The sequence below is a fragment of the Maniola hyperantus genome, chromosome 20, assembly GCF_902806685.2.
Source record: "Maniola hyperantus chromosome 20, iAphHyp1.2, whole genome shotgun sequence".
Taxonomy (NCBI): Eukaryota; Metazoa; Arthropoda; class Insecta; order Lepidoptera; family Nymphalidae; genus Maniola; species Maniola hyperantus.
Genome location: NC_048555.1, coordinates 4,251,496 through 4,275,336, shown reverse-complemented (window position 1 = coordinate 4,275,336; position 23,841 = coordinate 4,251,496). Strand labels below are relative to the sequence as shown.

The following is a 23,841-nucleotide window of genomic DNA, read 5'->3' as shown; positions in this document are numbered from 1 at the left end:
AGGCTATATTATATACACGCGGGCGAAGCCGCGGGGATCAGCTAGTTTAAAATAAATTGGAGCAACCTAAAAAATTATTTGTGCTTTTGTCAGTTAAGTAAATTAAAATGAAAGAGCATATTTTCAATGCTGTTTACTGTCATCAAATATAATATACATAAATATTAACAATCAATTTAAGCTATTAGAACTTAAAAAATTATTTAGATAAATTCATATTTATAATTTCTACATGAAAATACACTAACATCATACCAATTCATTTGGTGGACACCCTGGTACGACGGTTCCATGCAAAGTTCACTCCGTAGCTTTTTGGTTTGAAATCCCTTTCAATTTTCGGAACATCTAAGAACCAGATCCAACCGTTCTTTTCGCAATGCTCTATGGCTTCTTCGGGGGACGTAAACTGTACTTTCATGTTGGACAAGGGGTCGCCAGTAGAAGTCCAGCCCATGAGTGGGTTCTCCCAACGTTGGCGTGTGTCGAACTCCATTTCCCAATGGTGAATGTTATTGGTGCCACTTTGCATTGCGTTTTTCGGTGGTTGGTAGATGCGAACTCGACGATACTTCACGTGTTCTTCGGGCACTCCAGTTATTGGTGACAGGTCAACCTGAAATTTTTTTAATAATATTCTGATATAAACAAAAAATGTGTGGGGACTATTTCTTAATTTAATAAAAATGTATTTGATAAACACAAGTTTTTACACAGAGCAAATGCCATCAGAATCAAGCAATGTAAACTAAATCTTTAATCTAGGAATCAGAGGCAGAATAACCTATGTTTCCAAAGAAATGTTTTAAAATGATAATCTATGTTATCTATATATTAATGAAATGAAATGAAATGAAAATCTTTTTTTTTTTTTTATTCGTTAAACTTTTACAAGTGCTTACGAATAGTCGGATGCATCTACCACTGGTTCGGAATGCCTTTCCTGCCGAGAAGAACCAGCAAGAAACTCGGCGGTTGCTCTCTTATTTTTTTGCTATTATTATTTTAGGTATCCTTTTTCCTACATATAATTTATTTATATTACCTATTACCTATATATTTATATTTTCCTGACAACTTACGTACACCCTAAAACCTCTCTCACTAGTCATTAAATCCTCCTCAACCTAGTTGCCTGGTAGAGATCACTTCAAAGCAATAAGGCCGCAAAATAAAGCAATTGCAATTATTGCTGTTGCTGTACTTCTTTTGTCTTTCTTTTTGGTGTACTATAAAGTATATTAAAACTAAACTAAATTATGTTCCAAAAGAACCTATAGAGTAGACTTACTCTAAATAAACATATTTTGATTATTGTCATGTGAGAAAAAGCATTATACATCCTAATTACTAATAATATGATTAATGTGAAAGTTTGGATGTTTGGTACTCCTTTACCCTTCAATGACTGTTTGGACTGAAATATAATAAATAAAATAAATAGAATATAATAATATAGAAATATAATAAATAAATAAATAATTTGGGAGATAGCTTACAAATTATTTTTAAGAACCTATATTTATGCAGTCAGTCACAGGCATTATCTATCATTCTTATTAGTCTAATTATATTAGAAGATTTTTCAAAACATATTGTTTTCCAAAGATAAACAGTGAAAATACTTAGCTTATATTTTTAAAACATCTTCTTTAAACTAACCTTTGTAGGAACAGTAATGGCTACAATTTGACTCATTTTTTCCTTAGCTTCTTCAGGCGTAGCTAGAACAGTTTCATTGTCAATAATCGGAGCCTCTTTACGGCTTGCAGGATCTTGAGCTGACAATCGGGTAGACGTTGAGAAAGCAGGAAGTGACCTAAAAAACAACAAATTAAAAAAATTGCTGATCTTAGTTCAAGACCAAATCAAATAGCATTTTTTTTATTTCCTGCACTGTAAAGTATATGCAACTACTGACCCGCCCCAGCTTTGCATGGGTGCTTGAAAGTAAAACTATATCACTCAGGAATAATGTACCTTTCTATTTTTCAAAATTGGACAGTCTGGAACTACTGTTTCAGAGATTACTTCCTACGAACAAACTTATAATTTTACATTTTTATAATAATATAATGTAGATAATATAGTTTGTAAATGTACAGTACACTTACAGTAAGTACTCTATAACTTCTCTACTAACTAAAATGGTCCTTGAGATCATTTGTGTGCTTGGTCCCTTGAAATTAAGCTCTAAATAGTTACCATTCTTAATGTCTATGTAATCTACACTATTATTATACATACATACAATTTGTAACTTTATATGTAGAGGGTTATCTCTGGAACCGATGATCCGATTCTGAAAATTCTTTCACTGATAAATAGCTATATTATCCCAGAGTGGTCATGCTGACATAGTCACAGGCCAAAGCTACTGTGTTTATAAAATTCATATAATAGCTTCACAAATCCCATGTAAAGAAATATGTATAGTTAATACTTAATAGGCATATTGGTTTCACTAACATTCTTTATTAAACCAACTATGAAGCCCTGTATTAGCTGTATTTACAATTAAAAAGTAAACTATAATGTAATGAAACTGCAACCATGCACTTTCCATCTACAGCTATTTTGTACCTGATGAGCTATTCTCAGGGATAGTCATAGCTACTAATCTGATTGGCTAAAGGGTGTGCCAGAGGAGAAGTGAAGAATGTTTCAGCTCTGCCAATAGACATATCCTTAAACTCCCGGGGACAGATACATGTAGGTTCTTCCAATAGTTGGTGGTTGGTTGATGGACTCACTACTATTCTTAAACATAACAGTCATCCATTCAGAGTAGGCTGAACTGATTCCCAGTCAAGGTGGAGACGCAGGTACCTGTATAGAATCAGCCGGGATGTTCCAGTTGCACTTACCTCGATAGGCCTGTCCTAGACAGACGAGCTGTAACGCCAATTGCTTGTAACATAGCTGGTTCCTGTTTCTTAGCTTTCTTGGACTTACAAGATGTTTTTAATTTTTCATGCGATTACCCAACAACTTGAACTGCCAGTTGCTGACATGCACCTGACACTGACAGTGACAGTGACAGTAGTTGGTTGTAAAATGTGAGCGTTTGTCACTTTTGTAAAGGATTTAACCATAGAGATAGTACCAACATAGATTATCTACTAGAGGGTACCAACCATAGATTATCTACCATATACTAGAGATAGATGTGCGACTCTAGATTTCTTTTTCAAAGTTACGCGTGTGCTCACATCTAGAGGGCACTAAAAGCGCGCTAGGCGTGCGAGAGCGCGAAAATTTAAATGCTATTTAAATGTACTTTACTAGAATATTTTATATTTTTGAACATGTTTTAAAAAATATCAATAATTCCATTAACGTTTGTTTAAAACATGTTTAAAAATATATATTACAAGACTGACTCTTTAGGATACTAAAACACTATAGAAATAAAAAGGTTTTAAGGTTTTGTAAAATATTTTATTTTCATAAATTCGTAACTAGGTACATAAAATACATACCCAAATTCAAGACCCACGAGATTGTGAAATAGGTAACGCTCAAATCCAAAATTTTTGGTTATTTACTTTTCATAACTTTCATATTACTACCACAACTGGTGTATTTCAACGATCTTCAAACTGGTGATTGCAAATTTGATAATTCGTAACTATATATTATTTCATTATCAGTCTTGCTTTCTAAATGTTGTCCTACTATCTCTTTTCATTGTTTAAATGGTTTCAAAGACAGGAGTAGCCTGGTTTTGGAAAGCCATGCAAACATCTGAAAAAGTAATAACATAAAATATGCATTAGTCTATACTTACTTATTGTACTTAATTAGTTGATAGCTGATACCTATAATATAAAAATAACTTAGTCAATAAAGTTCAAAACAAATGTTGTAAGTACACTTAATTACAAAACAAAAAATTTACAGAATTAGTAGTTAATAATCCATAGCAATATGATAAATGCAAAAGTGTGTCAACCTGTCTGTATGCTAGCTTTTTTACAGTAAATTTGTGTAACCGTTTATGATGAAAGTTAGTACAGAGATAACTTGCATCCAGGTAAGGACATAGGCTTCTTTTGTCACGGAAAACTCAAACAGTTCCCATGGGATTCCCAAAAACCCTAAATCCACGTAGACAAAGTGGTGGTCATCATCTGTTTGGTACAGAGATAGCTTGCATCAGACGGTTGTAACATGTAGGCCACATTTATCCCGGAAAATTGGACTTCTCACGGGATTTCTAAAATAGTTTTTTCGAGCGGACATAATCGCAGGAACTATATACCTAGTATCATGATAAAATACCTAATGTGCTAATGGTGCCTTAATGGTGCATAGAGTTTGACTCATTGAAGTAATTTTGAGTTAGATTACGAGTAAGCTGATTTTATACTTACCGAATTAGTCACATCCAGACACACATCGAGATCTCCGTGGCATTTTTCTGCACAAATATATTCACAGAAAAATCATTTCACAAAGCAAAAACAAGTCCGGAATCCGTAGCCGTGGTCAATCGTTCAGGCATGAATCGAGTCACTAAATCAATCCTTAGAATATAGTTATCGAGGTGGTGAAAGGAAATACAGACTACAGAGTCCTGTTATTAAAGCAGGGTCAGATAAATTTAACAGAAATATAAATATTTACTACAGCACACGAAAACATGAAAACTGGGTGAAAACTTGGTTATAATTTATTAATGTCATTAAAATTACACCAATGTGCCCGCCATCTATTGACGTCTTTTGTAAACTGTTCTCTATTTGTTTAGCCGTGCTCGCGTTTAGATGGCACCACAAGCGATTTTCAATTTGCGATTTTTTAATGTTCTAGAGTTGCACCCCTATGGTACCAACTTCATCCAAGGGTACCTACCAACGGGGTACATATCTATGGCGGCAACAGCAAACGGCAAACTAATCATGACAAGCTGTCATTTTGATAGCTATTAGCTTGATTTTTTTGTCAAAGTGATCTAATCGCAGGAATCGCAGGCTAAAATCTCGATTTAGCATATTTTTTACTAAAATTTAATTTTGATATGTGCTCGTAATTTTTAAATTCCTATTCAGGACAATATATGTGCATATTTCTGATATATCGTACGTAAAATATGATGTATAAAGTGGTCTCTGAGTCAGTTAAATATTGTGCAGCTGTTTTCATGTAAAGGTATGTAAATATCATTTGTATGTATCTAAAATTAAAATCAGGCAATGTCAAGGACGTTGTGATATGATATAATAATAGAAACTAATTAACTCAATCTACGTAATTAACATTAACTTTTATTATTTAATAATTACTTGAAGATGGAAACAAATAAACTATTAATAAACTTAAATCTAAAAAAAAAGAAAACAATATTAAATTAAAACTAAAATAAATTAAATTAAATCTAAAATAATAGAAATAACAAACAATTTATTTCACAATATTGTGACAAAATAATTTGAAATGGGTATTGTTCACAAACTATTATAATATTAAAAATCTTTAAATTCTGCACTCTGTAATACATTTTGGACCCATAATGCTAACAAAAACCTACCACATGAACACAAATCAATTCATGTAGTCAAAAACTAATGTTTCTAAAAAAGAATGTTGTGTAGGAGCAAGGTTTACAGTTTGATCCTTTTGGTTAAAGATCAGCAGTTTTGTATAAACTTGTTAGTATAGCGCTCTCTCTGTTTTGTTTGGGATTAGGTAGAGATAGCACTATATTAACTTGATTCCATGGATACTTGTATACAGTGAATAGAAAAAAAAAAATCAATTAATTTTTTAGTGCTTTTGAATTATCAAAAGAATCTACTACTGGCTCATAATGCCTTTCCTAATGAAGAGAACCAGCAATAAACTCAGCATGGCTCTTTTCGAATATTCAATTTACAACAATATTATTCATAAGTAATATAGATGGTAAGTAATTGCAGTCCTGCACATCATGATATTATATTACTATACCAATTTATTAGTAATCATCATGATGATCAACTACTCACTACAGAGCACAGGTCTCTTCTCAAAGTGAGAAGGGTTTGGCCATAGTCCACCATGCTGGCCATGTGCAGATTGGTGCACTTCACATACCTTTGAGAACATTATGGAGAACTCTCAGGCATGCAGGATTCCTCGCGATGTTTTCCTTCACTGTTAAAGCAAGTGATATTTAATTGCTTAAAACACACATAACTCTGAAAAGTTAGAGGTGCGTGCCCAGGATCGAACCCCCGACCTCCGATTAGAAGTTGGACGTCCTAACCACTAAACTATCACAGCTTAGTAGTAATGTTCTGCTATAAATGTATATATTTTGTTAATGATATTGTTTTTATCTATTCTTTACAGATTGCCACAACTGCAATTATGCTGTGTTAAAAAAATATTAGGACCCTTAATGGGGTCTGGCGTTAGCCAACCTCAAGTACAATAATTATTAATTATTATTTGCTCATAAAATCAATAACCACCTATTCCATATCTATTCTGTACCTGTATAGAAAAATATATTTGTACATAATCTTCTAAGAAAAAATATTTAAAAGGGGCACTCATTGGTGTTATAACAGCAAGCTGTTGCTTGATAAAATATACCTACGTATAGAATTTAAAAAAAATACAGGATAATACTGGAATGAAAAATAACCCAAGAAGTTTGGTTAAACAAGCAAGCAATTGGTGGTTTACACTAGAGAAAAATAAATAAATTTACGCCTAAAATCATCAAACACATTAAAAAAATTGGAAAAATTAGCCTGAAATTCCCTTGGATCCCAAAAAGACTTTACTCATCTGAATTACAAAGTCGCCCATAGACTAGATTAAAAAACTAAAATGAGTAAGTTGGTAGAAGTTGATTGCACAAAACGTTGCAAATCACGATTCCATGGGCAATCATTGACTAGCGCAATCACCAAAAGGTCTATCAGTGATGAATCTCTTGCAAGTTTTATTAAGTCTACCTGCGCTAATTTTGCAAAGGCGTTTGATTTTGAGGTAAGTCTAACTGTGGCCCGGTGGTAACGGGTGCGTCCGTGTGATTGATAAACCAGGTTTAAAGCTTTTGTTTACATTAAAAAGGATTATTTAATCCTACTGCTTTCAATATTTTGCATTTTAAGTAAGCAATAAGTGTTCAATAATTTATTTAAAAAAAAATCTGATCTGAATGAAAAAAAAATTCTGATCTGAATGAAATAAATTTATGTAAACCATTGTACGCTTGAATTCAACATTGAAACTGACCATTTTACAGTATGTTTTTTTTACAATACAATATATTTGTAATATATATAAAAGGTCTGGACTGACTGTCAGTCAGTGCTTTTCCTTTTATAATATACTAGCTGATCCCCGCGGCTTCGCCCGCGTAGATTTAGGTTTTTAAAGATCCCGTATAGCCTATGTCACTCAGGAATAATGTAGCTTTCTTCTGGTGAAAGAATTTTTAAAATCGGTTCAGTAGTTCTAAAGATTACCCCCTACAAACAAACTTAACGACATTACCTCTTTATATAATATAGCTGATCCCCGCGGCTTCGCCCGCGTAGATTTAGGTTTTTAAAGATCCCGTATAGCCTATGTCACTCAGGAATAATGTAGCTTTCTACTGGTGAAAGAATTTTTAAAATCGGTTCAGTAGTTCTAAAGATTACCCCCTACAAACAAACTTAACGACATTACCTCTTTATATAATACAACGGGCCGTGCAGCAGAAATCGTAATATTTTAATTTCGCCATAACTTCAAAACCAAACGTCCAATTTTAATCATTCAAAGACCAAATATTATCTCCATAAACTGTTCTTAGTGATGAAATCATTTATTTTGATAAGGATTAATAGCATGAGTAAATAAACGCGTTTAAATGTAGTCCAAAAAAAATTCAAGATTTTTAAATAAAAAAATGGTTGCTGTGCCTCACTCGACATAGATGGGTATAGTGTGTCGCGGACTTTTTTGTAGATATTTATAAGATCTACAATTAATTAGAACATTTTATGGTTCTATCTTTTATAGTTTAGGCAGCGTACGCAAAATAAGTAACTTTTCTGGTTGATTTTTTACACCTTGTGTCCGAAAAACCCAAATATCTTACGGAACCCTATTTTTTTCCAAAATAAAATATAGCCTATGTTACTCGTAGATAATTTAGCTTTCGAATGGTGAAAGAATTTTTAAAATCGGTCCAGTAGTTTTTGAGCCTATTCAGTACAAACAAACAAACAAACAAACAAACAAACAAACAAACAAACAAACAAAGTTTTCCTCTTTATAATATTATATAGTGTAGACTAGGTAGTGGATGCCCGCGACTTCGTCTGTGTGGACTTAAGTATTAAAAAATCCCGTGGGAACTCTTTGATTTGCCGGGATAAAAAGTAGCCTATGTCCCTCCCCATAATGCAGGCTATCGCTGTACCAAATTTCGTCAAAATCAGTTGAACGGATGGGCCGTGAAAGGCTAACAGACAGACAGACAGAGAGACAGACACACTTTCGTATTTATAATATTAGTATGGATGACTGATCTATCAACGCACAGCTCAAACTTCTAGACGGATCGGGCTGAATTTTGGCATGCAGATAGCTATGATGACGTAGGCATCCGCTAAGAAAGGATTTTTGAAAATTCAACCCCTAAAGAGGTGAAATAGGGGTTTAAAATTTGTGCAGTCCACGCGGACGAAGTCGCGAGCATAAGCTAGGCGGTAATAATTTTATGCGCGAGTCTAATATGTCTATTTCTATTTAAAGGGCCGTACAGCTTTGCATATGACGGCGTCAAGGGGAAGAAATGGTCTAATGGAATGGTTGGCGCGTCATTCATCCGATGCCTTCGTCAACGCGCGTGATCGTGAGTCGGGGTATACTCCGTTGCATAGAAGCATATTTTATGGACAGATCCATTCGGCTGTTACTTTGATGAAATTAGGTAAATATCCAATAAAATATTTCTTTGTCCTTCTGTCTCTTTAACATCGTAATTCTCATTATTGAAGGTCGTGCCTTCCATGAATTGCACAATGTTAAGGGTTTTCTTGGCAAGACGATTTGAGAGGCTTCGGCCGTGGCTAGTTACCACTCTACCAGCAAAGCCGTACTGCCAAGCGATTTAGCGTTCCAGTACGATGCCGTGTAGAAACCAAAGGGGTATAGGTTTAATAAAAACTGCCACCCTTCCAGATTAGCCCGCATCCATCTTAGATTGCATCATCACTTACCACGAGGTGAGATTGCAGTCAAGGGCTGAGTTGTATCTGAATAAAAATAGAAAACAATTGACAACACCAGATCTTTATTGAAATTAATATTATGTAGTTATAAAAGTATGATTTTGACTGAAATATCAGCACTACCCTCATGAAATTCTATTTCAATACAAGATGATGCCTGCGGCTTCTCCCGCATTGATATAGACTCTCATAAATCACGTGGGAACTCTTTGTTTTTCCGGATTAGAAAGTAGCCTAAGGCCTATGCCCATTGCCCATCCCCGGTATGTAAGCTATCTCTGTACTAAATGTCGTAAAAATCGTTTAAATGGATTATGTTTTCTAAATTTTCCGTTTTCCTGTGGGAACGTGTTATTTTTCCGATATATAAAGTGGTAGCAGACAGACCGAGACACTTTCGCATTTATATATTACTAGCTGATGCCCGCGACTTCATCCGCGTGGAATTAGGTTTCTAAAAATCCCGTGGGAACTCTTTGATTTTCAGGGATAAAAAGTAGCCTATGTTACTCTCCAGGTCTTTATCTATACCCATGCAAAAAATCACGTCAATCCGTTGCACCGTTGCGACGTGATTGAAGGACAAACCAACAAACAAACATACTTTCGTATTTATAATAAGGGTACTGACTAGATGATGCCTGCGACTTCGTCCGCGTGTATTTAGGTTTTTAACAATTGAACCCTGATTTTCCGGGATAAAAGTAGCCTAAGGACATAGGCTACTTTGCAAGCTATCGCTGTACCAAATTTCGTCAAAATCGGTTGAACGGATGGACCATGGCTAGCAGACAGACAGCCATACTTTCGCATTTTATAATATAAGTATGGATTACTATGAATACTATGGAAGTATGGATAAAGTAAAAAAGCAATGCTTTCTTTTCCTCAGGTGTAAACACTGACATTGTGGATAAGGATGACTACAGGGCCCTAGAACATGCTATGCTTGACAAGCACTACATGTGCAAACTGTCTAGTCATGAACCTTGTGACGTGTATGTGTGGGGAAGCAACTCCAACTACACGCTGGGCACGGGCTCGCACCAGCCGCGGAATGTTCCAGACTTGCTCACTTGCTTCAGCCGCACTAACGTTAATGTAAAACAGGTAAGTCATATATCCCTCCATGTGCAAAATGTCTAGTTAGGAGCCTTGTAAAGTGTATGTGTGGGAAAGCAATACCAAGGATACGAGCTCGTTTCAGCCGCGGAATGTTCCAGAATTGCTCACTTACTTCAGCCGCACTAATATGAATGTTAATCATACAAACTATCTAGCAATGAGCCTTGTGATGTATAGTGGTAAAGAAACTAACTCCAACTATACACGCTCGGCAATCGGCATGTTCAGAGACTTACTCACTTGATTCCGTCGCAAAATAGGTAAGTTTTTAATTGATCTCATCTTTAAATGTCGCCATGGTGTTCAATCATTACCAAGCATTTCATTTCGTAATACTGAACTAAGCATTTTTTCGCTCCCATTGTGGATACGGCTTATATTTTTAAACCAATTACGTAAAAAAGTTTTCATATTTTTGACCAAGATTTTTCCAATTGATAAAAACAAAGAAGAAAAAACATTGTCAAATGACATATTTCACTTCACAAATTATTATGTTAATTTCTTAGTTAAAAATAATCGTAACCAAGTTAAAATGCACACAGTTGGTTTACCGCGTACTTGTTTAGGCTTCACAAATATGTTGTTCCTTATATTCGGCGTAGTTGGATGCGTTATTTGCGTTTGGTGCGCTGTCAACACGGACTTCTTCCGAGAAGTTAACTACACTGTGACGAAGAGTTCCCTCGTATCAGCTGTAGCTAACTTCGTTAACTTGAAGCTATGGCTCACCCCTATGACCACAATCCTGATACCATTAGCTGTGCTAACAATATTGACGTCTTGTTGCGGAATCTTAGGTGTTGGGTGCAAAATGAAATGTGCTATCAAGTCATACATATTTCTCGTCACAGTCTTATCTTCTACAGCGTTCTGGCTATTCTTTATATCAGGAATCTACAATATTTACACGAATAACGAGAACACTTTAAAATACATGCGAGCTACCATACAAAGTAATTATGGGAAACAAAATGATCTTATAACTCATGTATGGGATTATATAATGGTGAACTACGAATGTTGTGGTGCAGTTGACTACAAGGATTTCATAAATACAAATTGGCATAGAGCAAATCTGGATAAACTATATCCCGTACAATGTTGCAAGTTAAACAAAACCAGTTTGGTGCCTCTATCGAAGGATTGTACAAAAACTCACGAGCCTGAAGCTCAGGCGAATACAAATATTAGTTGTTTTAATACTCTCAGAATTTCTATTAAAGAGAATAAAGGGAAGATGATATTTTACATTATTTTAATTGGTTTGTTATACACTATTATAATGCTCTTCGCGTATTGCATTATCAGAGGAGAGCCGTTGATCAAAGCGATAGCTGGTAACTTGTCTGATTTATTACCGAAACATCAAGAGCATTCGAACAAGGAAGTACCCTCAAATTCTTCGTTGGACAACATGATGTTTGCTGAAGAACCGCCAAAGAAAGTCGTCAAAGTCGTGTCAGCTATGAATCCTTTCCAAACTTACCAGTTCACACCAAGTGTGCATCATGCTGGATCCAAAACCTATCCGCAAAGCATCAGATCACAAATAAAATAAATATTTCTCATTGGCTGTGTTTTATTTATCAATTAATTAAATAACTTGACCGTCACTGGAAGCTTTATATTGAGAGTAGCATTTCCGTTTCCGTCAATTTCATGCCAGTTTTCGTACTTTCATTGAGGTCACGTCTGGTTCCGATAAAACCGATGTTAAAACTACAACTACCTCGTTGGTCTATTGGTATAGTATGTTCGACTGCAGATGACGAGGTCCTGGGTTCGATTCCCAGGTCGGGCTAGAAAAATTTATTAGGTACTGGATTTTTCTGTTAAACAATCCTATTAGTCAATACCTATTAGTCCAGAGTTAGGAAGTTGGCGGTGTTACACTCTCGTACCTCGGAGAGCACGAAAAGCCGTCCGTCCTGCGCCTGATCTCTCTTTGGTCTTAAGCACTAAGTTTTACGGTAGATCGTAAAACTATGGTCTTGATAATGAGAGAGGTTACTATTCGGCTGTTGGACTTCGCTTTTGGCTGTGTATTTACTCTCCATGTCCGCGGTAATAGCTTGTCAAACGGTGTATAAGCTTTGATTAAATACGCACACTGAAATACTGAGATAAAAAAAAATTGGTATAGAAGTTTTTCTGCTGGTCTAGGTCTGTCTCGGCAAATTCCACAGTGTGTGGGTTAGCGGCACTACCAACGAAGGGGGTGAGGTGTGGTGCGCGGGCCAGCCAGCGCGCGCGGGCGGCCCGCACTCCACCGCGCTGCGTCCCGCGCCCTTGAAACTGCCCGAGCCATGCTTACAAGTCGCTATTACTTTGACTTCCACGGTTTTTTTGCTGCAGAGTGGAGCGGTGAGTTTTGGCATGATTTTCCTTATTTCAATGAAATTCTAATAAAAAGTACGTCTGGTTTTCGGTAATTACGATAAACTGTAAGTTAGGAAATCTGTGAATTGTTAGTTGTAAGTTAACCTTTTTTTTCTTTTTGTTTGTTACAAACTATTTGTACAAGTTTTGTTCTTGTTTAGTTTGTTTTGATAAGTGTGTTTGTTGCGCTGTAGTTATTGTACCACCTAAACGCATGCCACGTCCACATCTAGTAGACACAATTAACAACTAATATTTATGTATATCTATTAACTTGTTATCATACAATAATTGTAGTCAGTTTTGTGGACTAATTAAAAAAAAAAAAAAAACTGACTTTAACGAAGCTAGGTATATCCTCATATTCGATCTGCTACAAGTATCCCACGGGATTTTTAAAAACCTAAATCCACGCGGACGAAGTCGTGGGCATCTAGTAAAAAAATTTGCTTGATGATTTACCTAATTAATTGTAGTCTGTCTCCTGATATATCTTTAGGCCGAGTATCCACTAAAGCGGCAGAGATGTTTCTATAGCTGAGCAATGAGATTATTTGATTGATAATAATTTTTCACGTCATCTACCTATCAATATTCTGATTGGTCTGCTGAACACAATATCTTCGTTTAAGAGGATACCGAGCGTTCCCATTAAAAGCAGAATGGAAGAAAAAATTCTTTAAAAATCCTAAGATCTTATTGCTTATCCACAGGTAATTCAATACTCGCTAAACAACACTGAAAACCCAAGTCCATCGACTGTTAAGAACCCAACAACAATCAAACTTGCGTCAGTCAAGCCTGTTATAAAGATATCCCAGCCCCTGGGCATATGTGCTGGAAGGTCCCATGCGGTTGTATGGAACGCGCATGCTGTTTACACTTGGGGTCTTAACTTGGGACAGTTGGGCCACTCGCAAGAGGATAAAGTTGTTCCTACTCCTAAAAGGGTAAGTATCATTCTCGCGTCATTGAAACTTCTCATAAAGATATCCCATACATAAACAAACAAATCGCAAAGGGCCTCACTTTTTAGGGTTCCGTACCTCAAAAGGAAAAACGGAACCCTTATAGGATCACTTTGTTGTCTGTCTGTCTGTCTGTCCGTCTGTCTGTCAAAAAACCTACAGGGTACTTCCCGTAGACCTAGAATCGTGAAATTTGGCAGGTAGGTAGATCTTATAGCTGACATTTGGGGAAAAATCTAAAAACCGTGAATTTAGGGTTAGATCACACAAAAAAATTAAATAGTGGTCATGAACTAATAATTAGTATTTTCAACTTTCGAAGTGAGTGACTATATCAAGTGGGGTATCATATGAAAGGTCTTCACCTGTACATTCTAAAACAGATTTTTATTTATTTTTCATCATAGTTTTTGAATTATCGTGCAAAATGTCGAAAAAATACGACTGTAGTACGGAACCCTCATTGCGCGAGCCTGACTCGCACTTGGCCGGTTTTTTTATTCAGATACAAGTTAGCCCTTGACTGCAATCTCACCTGGTGGTAAGTGATGATGCAGTCTAAGTTGGAAGCGGGCTAAGCTGAAAGGGGTATGTCAGTTTTTTACTAAACCCACTCCTCTTTGGTTTCTACACGGCATCGTACCGGAACACTAAAACGCAAAAACGAACCCGGGTCCTCCCACTAATAAGACAACAGCGCTTACCACTCCGCCAGGAGGGAGGTCTTTGAAACTTACACAATATACAGTGTGTAGTGGGTGAGTGAGATGGACTGATTAGCGCCACTTCATTGTCATGTTATTGAACATGTCGTTATATCTTTGTCAATATACGTCTTGTTATGAAACGTATATTGACAAAGATATAACGACATGTTCAATAAGGTGTATTGACATGGCTACACTGTTGTTTCATGACGTTGTATACTGGCAAGCGATAAGAATAATAATTATCCCCAAAATTCTAACACTTGGTTCATTAGCATTCTACTCTACTTTAGATCAAGATTTTACTTCTAGATTTTATTAAATTTGTATAACGCGAACTCGCCATCCTCACATAAACTTTAACAGTTTCTAGAGGATGGCGAAATGTTTATTTTAAAATGTATTATTGAAATTTACGTGATCAATAAAAAATAAAAATAAAAAAACTACTACTACATTTTATTTTTCTAACTTTGTTTAATCACCTCTATTCAACATGCAGGTTGCAATTTCGCTGAACAACAAGGAGGAGGCGAGCCTGCAGCTGGTGGATGCTTCGGACGCCGCCACGGTCGTCACGACCAGCCGCGGAGACGTGTATCTGCTTCATAAACACATTTGCAAGAAAATCGCTATTAAGTAAGTAATTCTAAATAATATCTGTCTCGGCTGTACTCACGTGTGTAGTCGACGTTAGCCCGACTAGTTTCGAACCCATACGGGGTCCTTTTTCAAGGGAGTCCGTTCGCGCACGCGCCGCGGTTTAGACTGCGGGACGCACGTGCCGCTGCCCGTAGCGCCCGTTGTGAGGGTGGCTGGGGTGGGGGGGGGGGGGGAGACAGCTGCCGATCGCGCCTGGATGTCGGTGACGGTTCCAGTGATGAAGAACAGCAGGAACTGTCGGGAGCACCCCAGCCACCCTCACAACGGGCGCTACGGGCAGCGGCACGTGCGTCCCGCAGTCAAAACCGCGGCGCGTGCGCGAACGGACTCCCTTGAAAAAGGACCCCGTATGGGTTCGAAACTAGTCGGGCTAACGTCGACTACACACGTGAGTACAGCCGGGACAGATATTATTTAGAATGGAAATCACTCACGGTAGTTTGAATGCTAAAGTAAGTAATTGAGAAAATTTAATGTTTTCAGTGAAATCGCATCCAAAACTAACTTATACTAGCCACACATATTACTAGCCTCTATCTTAACCATACTCGTTTTCAAAGAAGTAAATAAGTACCTACAGTACACGACAGAAAGTAATGTATATCAGCCTTTAGAATGACATTTCAGCTTTGTAGAGCGTTGTCTCTGTCACTCATACCTAAGTAATGTTTTGTCGTTCTCAACATCAGAGACAGTGACAGAGAGAATGCTCTACAAATCTGCTATGTATTTCGAGTCGGACTCGTACTTGACTGTTATTTTTTATTTACACTAGTTATAATATTACATAATATTACAACAGACAGATAAACCTACGTCAGGTGTGTGTAGAAGCTAAAGTGAGCGAGCAAGGTGCTTACTCAAGAGTCACTGTTCTGCTTTTGACCAATGTTGGCCAACTGATGCTTTGGCAAGATACCACCAACAAGTTGACCAGGTTAGTATAAAAATGTTTGATCCAAAATATACTGTAGGTCGATTCCGAAAAACCTGCATCAATCATCATTGATTGGCTGAATTCATACTATTCTCGTTGCAACAATGCATTGTAGTCAATAGTGAGCGAGTATCAGCCAATCAGAGGTGATTGCGATCGATTGCGAGCTGTCATTCTACCGCAATGTATGGTTCTATAACTTCGTAGGTTTTCAATTTCTGTTATTTTATTTTATTTTATTTGGAAAACCAACAGCTTAAATTAACATATTATAATCTTAAAAATTAAATAACTAGAAGTTAATAATAGGTTCTCACAGGTAGATGCAAAATTAAAATTAAAAGAACACAGTGAAAAGCAAACTAGAACTAAATATAATAGGCTACTTGACAATTTTTTTAAGTTGGTCTTAAATGGTTAATATTTGTCCTATTATATCAAAAAAATTAACACTATATTTTTTTGCGCCCTAAAAACCGTAAAACTTTAATTTAAAAAAATATTTTTCTTAGACAGGTGAAAACACTGTCGGCCATGTTTGGCCGATAGATTATCTGTGCTCTGACGTCATGCATTTGTAAACAACAGTATAACTGTATAACTGTGGGTTATACTGTTGTTTACAAATGCATGACGTCAGAGCACAGATAATCTATCGGCCAAACATGGCCGACAGTGTTTTCACCTGTCTAAGAAAAATATTTTTTTAAATTAAAGTTTTACGGTTTTTAGGGCGCAAAAAAATATAGTGTTAATTTTTTTGATATAATAGGACAAATATTAACCATTTAAGACCAACTTAAAAAAATTGTCAAGTAGCCTATTACGTTATACTAGCAAACAAATTTATTAGACTTTGGCTTACACTATTTACATTGCCATAAAATAAATCTATGCTGGATTCGTTATAAATTAGATTTAGATTGCGGGAAGTGCGAGCAATGAAGGAGTTTGATCTGTTATTCGTTCTAGACACTGGCATATGTAAAAAATTTTTTTGTCTGGATGCACGTATTGGTAGACGTGAGGGTACAAATAATCCAAGCCACAAGAAAGCTAATTGGATTGAATTGATCGAACAAAATGTAAACTTTATTATTCCTGTTGAGATATTATATTTGTTTGAATTTTTTAGTAACTAAAAAACTTTAACCCTTTAACTAGCTTACGCTCACGACTTCGTCCACGTGAACTACATAATTTTCAAACCCCTATTTCACCCCCTTAGGGGTTGAATTTTCAAAAATCCTTTCTTAGGGGATGCCTATGTCATAATAGCTATATAGCTGCATGCCAAATTTCAGCCCGATCCGACCAGTAGTTAGAGCTGTGCGTTGATAAATCAGTCAGTCAGTCAGTCAGTCAGTCACCCTTTCCTTTTATATATTTAAATATCATTGCTTACTCTGTTGTACACAATTTCTAAACTAAACTAAAATGTCAGGTCTAAATATATTGCTATCCCTTTCACAATACTCCTCGCGGGCAAGGATAGCATCAGATTTAGGCCTATCAATTTAGTAATTTAGAGATTGTAACTAGCCACATTATCTAATATCCAATAGTAAATAGTAAGAAATTCAATAAATACAAGTTTCGTTGCAGCCATGTTTTATTTGTAGATGCGTATTCGGCCTCAGCCACCAAACCATAATTACACATGTGGCCCTTACACATGATGCACTGTACTTCACAACCAAATACGGCGAAGCGTTCATTGGCAGCATATCCCGCAAAGCCACGCCCCCGCCCGCTCAACCAATCAAAAAAGAGCGGGAAAATGACAACAAATCCGCGCTGGTGAAGTTTTTAGAGAAGGACGACTGTACATCTGTCAGAATCACGAAGATTCCGAACGTTCATCGGGCGGTTATGATCGCTGTTGATAGTGAAGGACTTAATTTTGCTTGTCTGCAGGTATTACTATTTTACTATAGCAAAAAAGTTCTTCTCCAATCCTAATTTCCATGTCGACACCTGCAAGGAAGAATCTTGAGTTGTGATTTTGGGTCTCGATCATATTTAAGTTGTTCTTCCTTGTCCACGACTTCATCCATATAGATTTAGAGTTTTTAAGAATCCTGTGGGAACTCTTTGATTTTCCGGGACAATACTAGCTGTACGCTGTATTACACAGTACGCGGCAGAAAATTGTCTGTCGTTGAGACCTACAAAACGTCACGTAGGTATGTGTGACAGAGACAACGCTCTACAAAGCCGAAATCTCATTCTAAAGGTCGAGGATTATTTTCTGCCACGTACTGTACCAAATTTCGTCCAAAACGGTTAAACTGATGGGCCGCGAAAAGCTAGCAGACAGACTTTTCGCAGAAACATTAACAAATAGACATATTAATATGGATAGTATGGATTAAAATGAAAATGCAAAAAACAATAAATATTATTTGTTTCAGATGAAACCAACTTGTGGCCTTACTTCGTTGCCAGATCTGTCGCCATCATGTCTCTCTAAACATATGGAATCTCTGCTAGAAACTGCAGCTGAAGATGATATACTTCACGATGTTATATTCAAGGTATGTGCTCACAATTGTGTTTATCTAAATATATAAAAGGAAAAGGTGACTGACTGATCTATCAACGCGCAGCTCAAACTACTGGACGGATCGGGCTGAAATTTGGCACGCTGAGGCTTTTTGAAAATTCACCCCCTAAGGAGGTGAAATAGGGGTTTGAAATTTGTGCAGTCCACGCGGACGAGATCGAAGACGAATGCCAAATTTCAGCCCGTTCCGTCCAGTAGTTTAAGCTGTGCGTTTATAGATCAGTCAGTCAGACCTTTTCCTTTTATATACTTATTTAGATTCATTAGACCGAGTTCAAAATGTAGGAGATTGTTATTCGAGCGCGTATTTTTTTTAATTCTAAACAATATCTTTTATCTACCAAAGGTTGGCGCAAAACAGTTCCCAGCCCACATATTCATAATAGCATCAAGCAGCGACTATCTATACAAGTTGTACCGGGAATCGCGCACAAACGAGCACAAACCCACGATATCCCTAGACAATGTACACCCAGAAGTTTTTGAACGTATCATACGATACATGTACACTGGTAGCTGTGATGTAGCAGAGTTGGGACCCTGTGGACTTAAGATAAGGAGGGAAGATCTGGTTAACGCTAAGAGAGAGAAGGAAGATGCTAAGGACGGTGTTGAAAATGAAATTGATTTTATTGGTAAGTAATAGCCTTAATAGTCAACTTTCAGAGGATGTTTATATTCGAAAAATTTCGAAAATTTATAATACGGCGGTATCACATTATGAGAAAGTGTGTTAGTTTGTTGATTTTTCCTTCAATTACGTCGCAAAGGAGGAAGGAAGAGGAGGAGGACAGATAGATATGATTTGTATGAGTATAGTTAAAGATTTTTCAGTAATTACTGACAGGATCCAGAAAATTAAAATATTTGTCGTCGTCGTCGTCTCCTGCGTAAAGGCCTGCGCGGGTTGGGTCTTACATTCTTTTAGAATGATAACATTTTCAAATCAATATCTGTATAGCTTAAATCTTTGCCATCTTTCTCTTTCTTAGCACACTGTTCAAGTCTGACGAGCTATACTTAAATGTCTACTGCAGAATAGAAATCTCTTATAGATAATCCAGCTGAAATATCAGCGTTTGAGGTGTACAAACATCCAGAGAAGAAGAGAGGCAACAGGAAACGCAACACTGACACACCGCCGCGTGTGCATCTGTACTGCGACCCCGTCAAACTGGTGCAAGCCTCCGCTAAGAGGCTCCAAGTTATGGGACTGCACAAGTTGCTTGACAAATTTTAGTGAGTATTGTTGCAAATGATTGCGTTGCGATGACATATAGACTACCACCTCGTTCCCACTTGTCGTTTGTCGGGCCTGGATTTAAATCGGATGTTCCAGTGGCAGAACATTTCATATGAAGCTATTCACACTTGTCGGAAACCAATTTTATGACAAAATGTACTGGCGCTGGAACATTAAGCGACAAACGACAATCGACAAGTACTAGTACTTAGTAGTAATACCTACACTTACTGGGATGGTCCCAATTTCTACGTACTATGTAAAATTGTTCAACCGAAATAAATATTTTGAATATTTTGAACAAGTGAGAACAGGGGGTTAAGACCACACGATGCATTTCCGGTGCGTTACGGTCCCGCAACGCTGTGGATTCGAGAATTGGGTGCCACACGGGCACTGTGTTGCCGCTTCGTCCGCGCGGACTACATAAATTTCAAACCCCCATTTAACCCACTCGGGTTAATCGGGGGTGGAATTTCGAAAAATCCTTTCTTAGTGGATACCTACTCTTTACAAAGAACATAACCCTCCAAATTTCATATCTCTAGGACCAGCGGTTTAGGCTGTGCATTGATATATAAGTCAGTCAGTCAGTCAGTCAGGACTTCGAATTTTATAAATACAGATGATGTCACAAGTGTCACTTTATGCTTTGTCGTTTTAAACTGAATGCAAATCTTTAAATATCCATATTATGGAATTAAGATTTTGGATATGGTCAGTTTTGTTTTCAAAGTGCAAAATATTTTTACAGTTTCATAACTTGTGTATTGAAGCAACACAAAAAGAGGCATTATAATCGTGCGAAAATAGTTGTGAATAACATAGACCATAGTTTCTATTAATACTTCCAGTTACAGAGATGGCACGGTATACCTCAAGGAAAGCGCAACATTTACTAAAAGCGGACCATTGACATGGGATCGAGACAGCTTCCCAGAGTTAGTGGACACCAATGTCTGCTCCAAGGACGGAATGCTGATATCGGCCCATAAGTGCGTGCTAGCAGCACGGCTGGAGTACTTTCAGGGGATGTTCATGCATTCTTGGACTGAGGTGAGGAAATATTTACTCAAAAACATTTTTATGTCATCTCTAGAATGCTATCTATGCCCGATTTCATTAAAATCGATTTTAGTTCAACCATGAAAAATCAAAAACCGGAATAAGAATAAAAGTATTTTATGCTGTGAATTTAAAATTTACTGTGAGTTTCTTATAAATACTGTGGGAACTCTTTGATTTTCCAGATTCAAGCTATCTTTGTTAAATTTCGTTAAAATCAGTTTAACGGATGGCCCATGAAAAGCTAGCCGACAAACAGACAACCACTTTCGCATTTATAATATTAAGTATGGACAGATAATGTGAACTCCAAATGTGCTGTTAGCCGCGTTTCTACCACTAGGCACTCTTTTCTTTTTCAGAGTAAGCTTCTGTCAACAGTTACTCTACCGATCAACCATGGAACTCTCCTACCAATTATCAACTTTCTCTATACCGACGCGTGTCCTGAAATCGAAAACTCTGACAGTATTGACTTCATTTGCAGCATGCTTATTGTCTCCGACCAGTTATTCATCAGCCGTCTTCGAGAAATGTGCGAAATCGCTCTCGCTAATCTCATAACCTTGAAAAATTGCACAGAGCTATGTCAATTCGCACACACATACAATGCGGACCAACTAAAACAATGCTGCATGGAATTTATATCTCTTAACATAGGCAGCATCCTCGAAAATAGATCCTTAGATTTACTCGAAGAAACTTTATTGGAAGACATTTCCAAATACTATTGCAAATTCAACCCCATTATGTCCTCCAGAATTATAACTCCATTCTACAATTGTCCCAGTGACGAAACTATCGATGAATATGCAAAAATAGTCCCCATAGATTTGGAATTTGTTGATGAAGACTTCAAAAAAGAAGATAGCAATATTGAAGTTAAAAAGAGCAAGAAACAGAAAAAGCTAGAATATACCGAAAGCGAGAAAGCAAGAATGAGATACGAATCCGTCAGCTCAGTGACATCTTTGGACCTTTCCAATGATACATCCGGTGATGTAACATTGTCACTTAGTTCCATTTCTAAGGATGAAGAGAAGAAGAACAGACAGACTGAAAAGTGGACAGAAGTGCCAACATCTCAGCAGAAGCAACAGAAAGTTGTTCAAGCGCGCCTCAAAGCTATATCATCTGCTAAGGAAATTATGAATGAAATTCCTGTGAATTCATTCACCAAACTCACTAAAAACTCTTTTGTTGCCATCCAAGAACCATCCACGCCAACTACATCGCGAGTGTCTGTTTCTCCTAAAGATTCTACACCCCTTTCTGATATGGCATGGGGTCAGGGCAATCTAGTCGTCAACCATGTCGGGCCAAAACTTTCTCAAAAACAGAGGAAAAAATTGGCTTTGGAAAGTGAACAAACTCCTCCTCAGACCCTCGACAATTTCTTCAATAAACTGACTGTGGGTAGTCCCCCAGATAAACCTAAGAATCCTTGGAAAATTTGTGAATCCCCCATTGCACATAGTAGCCCTAATAAACCAAATGCTATGGAATTCAATAAGATTTTAGCAGATCAAAAGAAACAAAAGGGTGACTCTTCACGAATTATGACTAAATCTCTAACTTTGACACAGGTTAGTTCATTTTTTCTTTACCACACAGCCTTAAATAACCTACTAGCCTATCCAATCTCATTCCTTTTATTCATCCTCGGGCAGTCCATACATACAAAATTAATTATTGACTGAAAACTAAAATAATATAATATCAAAATGTTAGTCATTGGCACTGATTCCGTTGTCTTTCTCTAAACTAAATTTAGAGTATCTGCATCCTTTTCTTTTTAACAATGCTAAAAAGGGACAGAACATGAACTTTACATTACTAAAATCACGGGTTTTACCATCTAAAAATTAAATTTAAAACTGTCAAACTGCGTCTGTCCTTTTCATATTACATTAGTAAGAAGAGGATGCGAATACTCTAAAATTAGGTTGTGCTCAGAATCAGTACCATTATAGATATAGTATGCGACAGGTGGAGATGGCAATCTGGGAGGTAACGCTCCGCCGATTGCCATCTCAACCTGTCGCGGACTATAGTTTAGTGATATAATATAATTTTATTGTTTCAGCTTGAAGATAAAGCCATAGAGGAATTGGAAAGATTTTATAATATACATGAGATAGATGATGAATTTATAACAGTGAGGCGCATAGAGCTGCATGTTTCTTCACCCCAATGGATCCACACTGCCCCTAAGTGATAACTTGTGTGCTATTTTTATTTTACATATTGATAAAAATAATTATTGTGATGAAAATGATATTTTAAATAATAATATTATATTATGTGACTGTCTTGTGTAATTTTATTTATTTTGCTTGTATTCCTAAATATTGAAATGTCTAAAGATAATTATCTTCTATTATTTACGACTATTTATGAGCAAATCACTGGTTCCTCGCTAGTCTGTGGACATCCACTGTGAGACATCAGTTTTCCTAATAAGTGTGCCAAACATGTCAGCGTGACAGGAGTGAACTCAGTGATAATCATACCCATATCATCAAACAGTCATAACTGCCATACCCCTTCCAGGTTAGCCCACTTCCAGCTTAGACTGCATCATCACTTACCACCAGGTGAGATTGCAGTCAAGGTCTAATTTGTAACTGAATAAAAATAATAAAATCACAATGAAAGCCACCAACCTCATTAGACATTGGTTGGTTCTACATTGCTACCCATATATTTGATGTACTCTGTGATTGCTGCTTCACTGAGGATAAAAATATTTTTTTGTATCAAACCTTCAATGGATTAAAAATAAATGTCAAATGAGCTTCATGGCTTTCATCCAGTTATGATCATCACTGATCAAAACCCTGCAGGCTCACATAAATGCATGTGCACTGTGCACCTAATAATATTATTGGCTGTAGTTATGCACAAAAGACTAAGCCTATATTGATTTAGCTGTCACTCTTAATTTGATTGTGCTGAAAT

At 36.8% G+C, this 23,841-nt stretch overlaps 3 protein-coding genes across 4 annotated transcripts; 2 read left to right on the top strand and 1 right to left on the bottom strand.

Annotated features, from left to right (window-relative positions):
- Window positions 1-118: 118 nt before the first annotated feature.
- Window positions 119-9,704, bottom strand: ND-18 (NADH:ubiquinone oxidoreductase subunit 18). Of its 2 annotated transcripts, XM_069505353.1 has the most exons (4): window positions 9,698-9,704; window positions 2,868-2,940; window positions 1,663-1,819; window positions 119-616 (listed from the first exon to the last, which is right to left on the bottom strand). In XM_069505353.1, exons 2-4 carry the CDS (start codon window positions 2,918-2,920, stop codon window positions 260-262), a joined length of 567 nt encoding a protein of 188 aa, XP_069361454.1. In that variant the 5' UTR covers window positions 2,921-2,940; window positions 9,698-9,704; the 3' UTR covers window positions 119-259. The 2 variants fall into 2 exon arrangements, with proteins under 2 accessions (XP_069361454.1, XP_034835631.1); XM_034979740.2 differs by lacking the exon at window positions 9,698-9,704 and having other exon boundaries at window positions 2,868-3,025.
- LOC117992081 (inhibitor of Bruton tyrosine kinase) lies at window positions 4,946-23,193 on the top strand. The gene is made up of 15 exons (XM_034979736.2): window positions 4,946-5,154; window positions 6,337-6,984; window positions 8,746-8,923; window positions 10,117-10,334; window positions 12,516-12,716; window positions 13,445-13,681; window positions 14,909-15,045; window positions 15,872-16,006; window positions 17,629-17,923; window positions 18,421-18,543; window positions 18,919-19,207; window positions 19,628-19,811; window positions 20,670-20,871; window positions 21,243-22,466; window positions 22,967-23,193. The coding sequence occupies exons 2-15, from the start codon at window positions 6,823-6,825 to the stop codon at window positions 23,096-23,098; spliced, it is 3,717 nt and encodes a 1,238-aa protein (XP_034835627.1). The 5' UTR covers window positions 4,946-5,154; window positions 6,337-6,822; the 3' UTR covers window positions 23,099-23,193.
- Window positions 10,698-12,441, top strand: LOC117992082 (tetraspanin-1-like). The gene has a single exon (XM_034979737.2). The coding sequence runs from the start codon at window positions 10,885-10,887 to the stop codon at window positions 11,908-11,910; it is 1,026 nt and encodes a 341-aa protein (XP_034835628.1). The 5' UTR covers window positions 10,698-10,884; the 3' UTR covers window positions 11,911-12,441.
- Window positions 23,194-23,841: the final 648 nt, after the last annotated feature.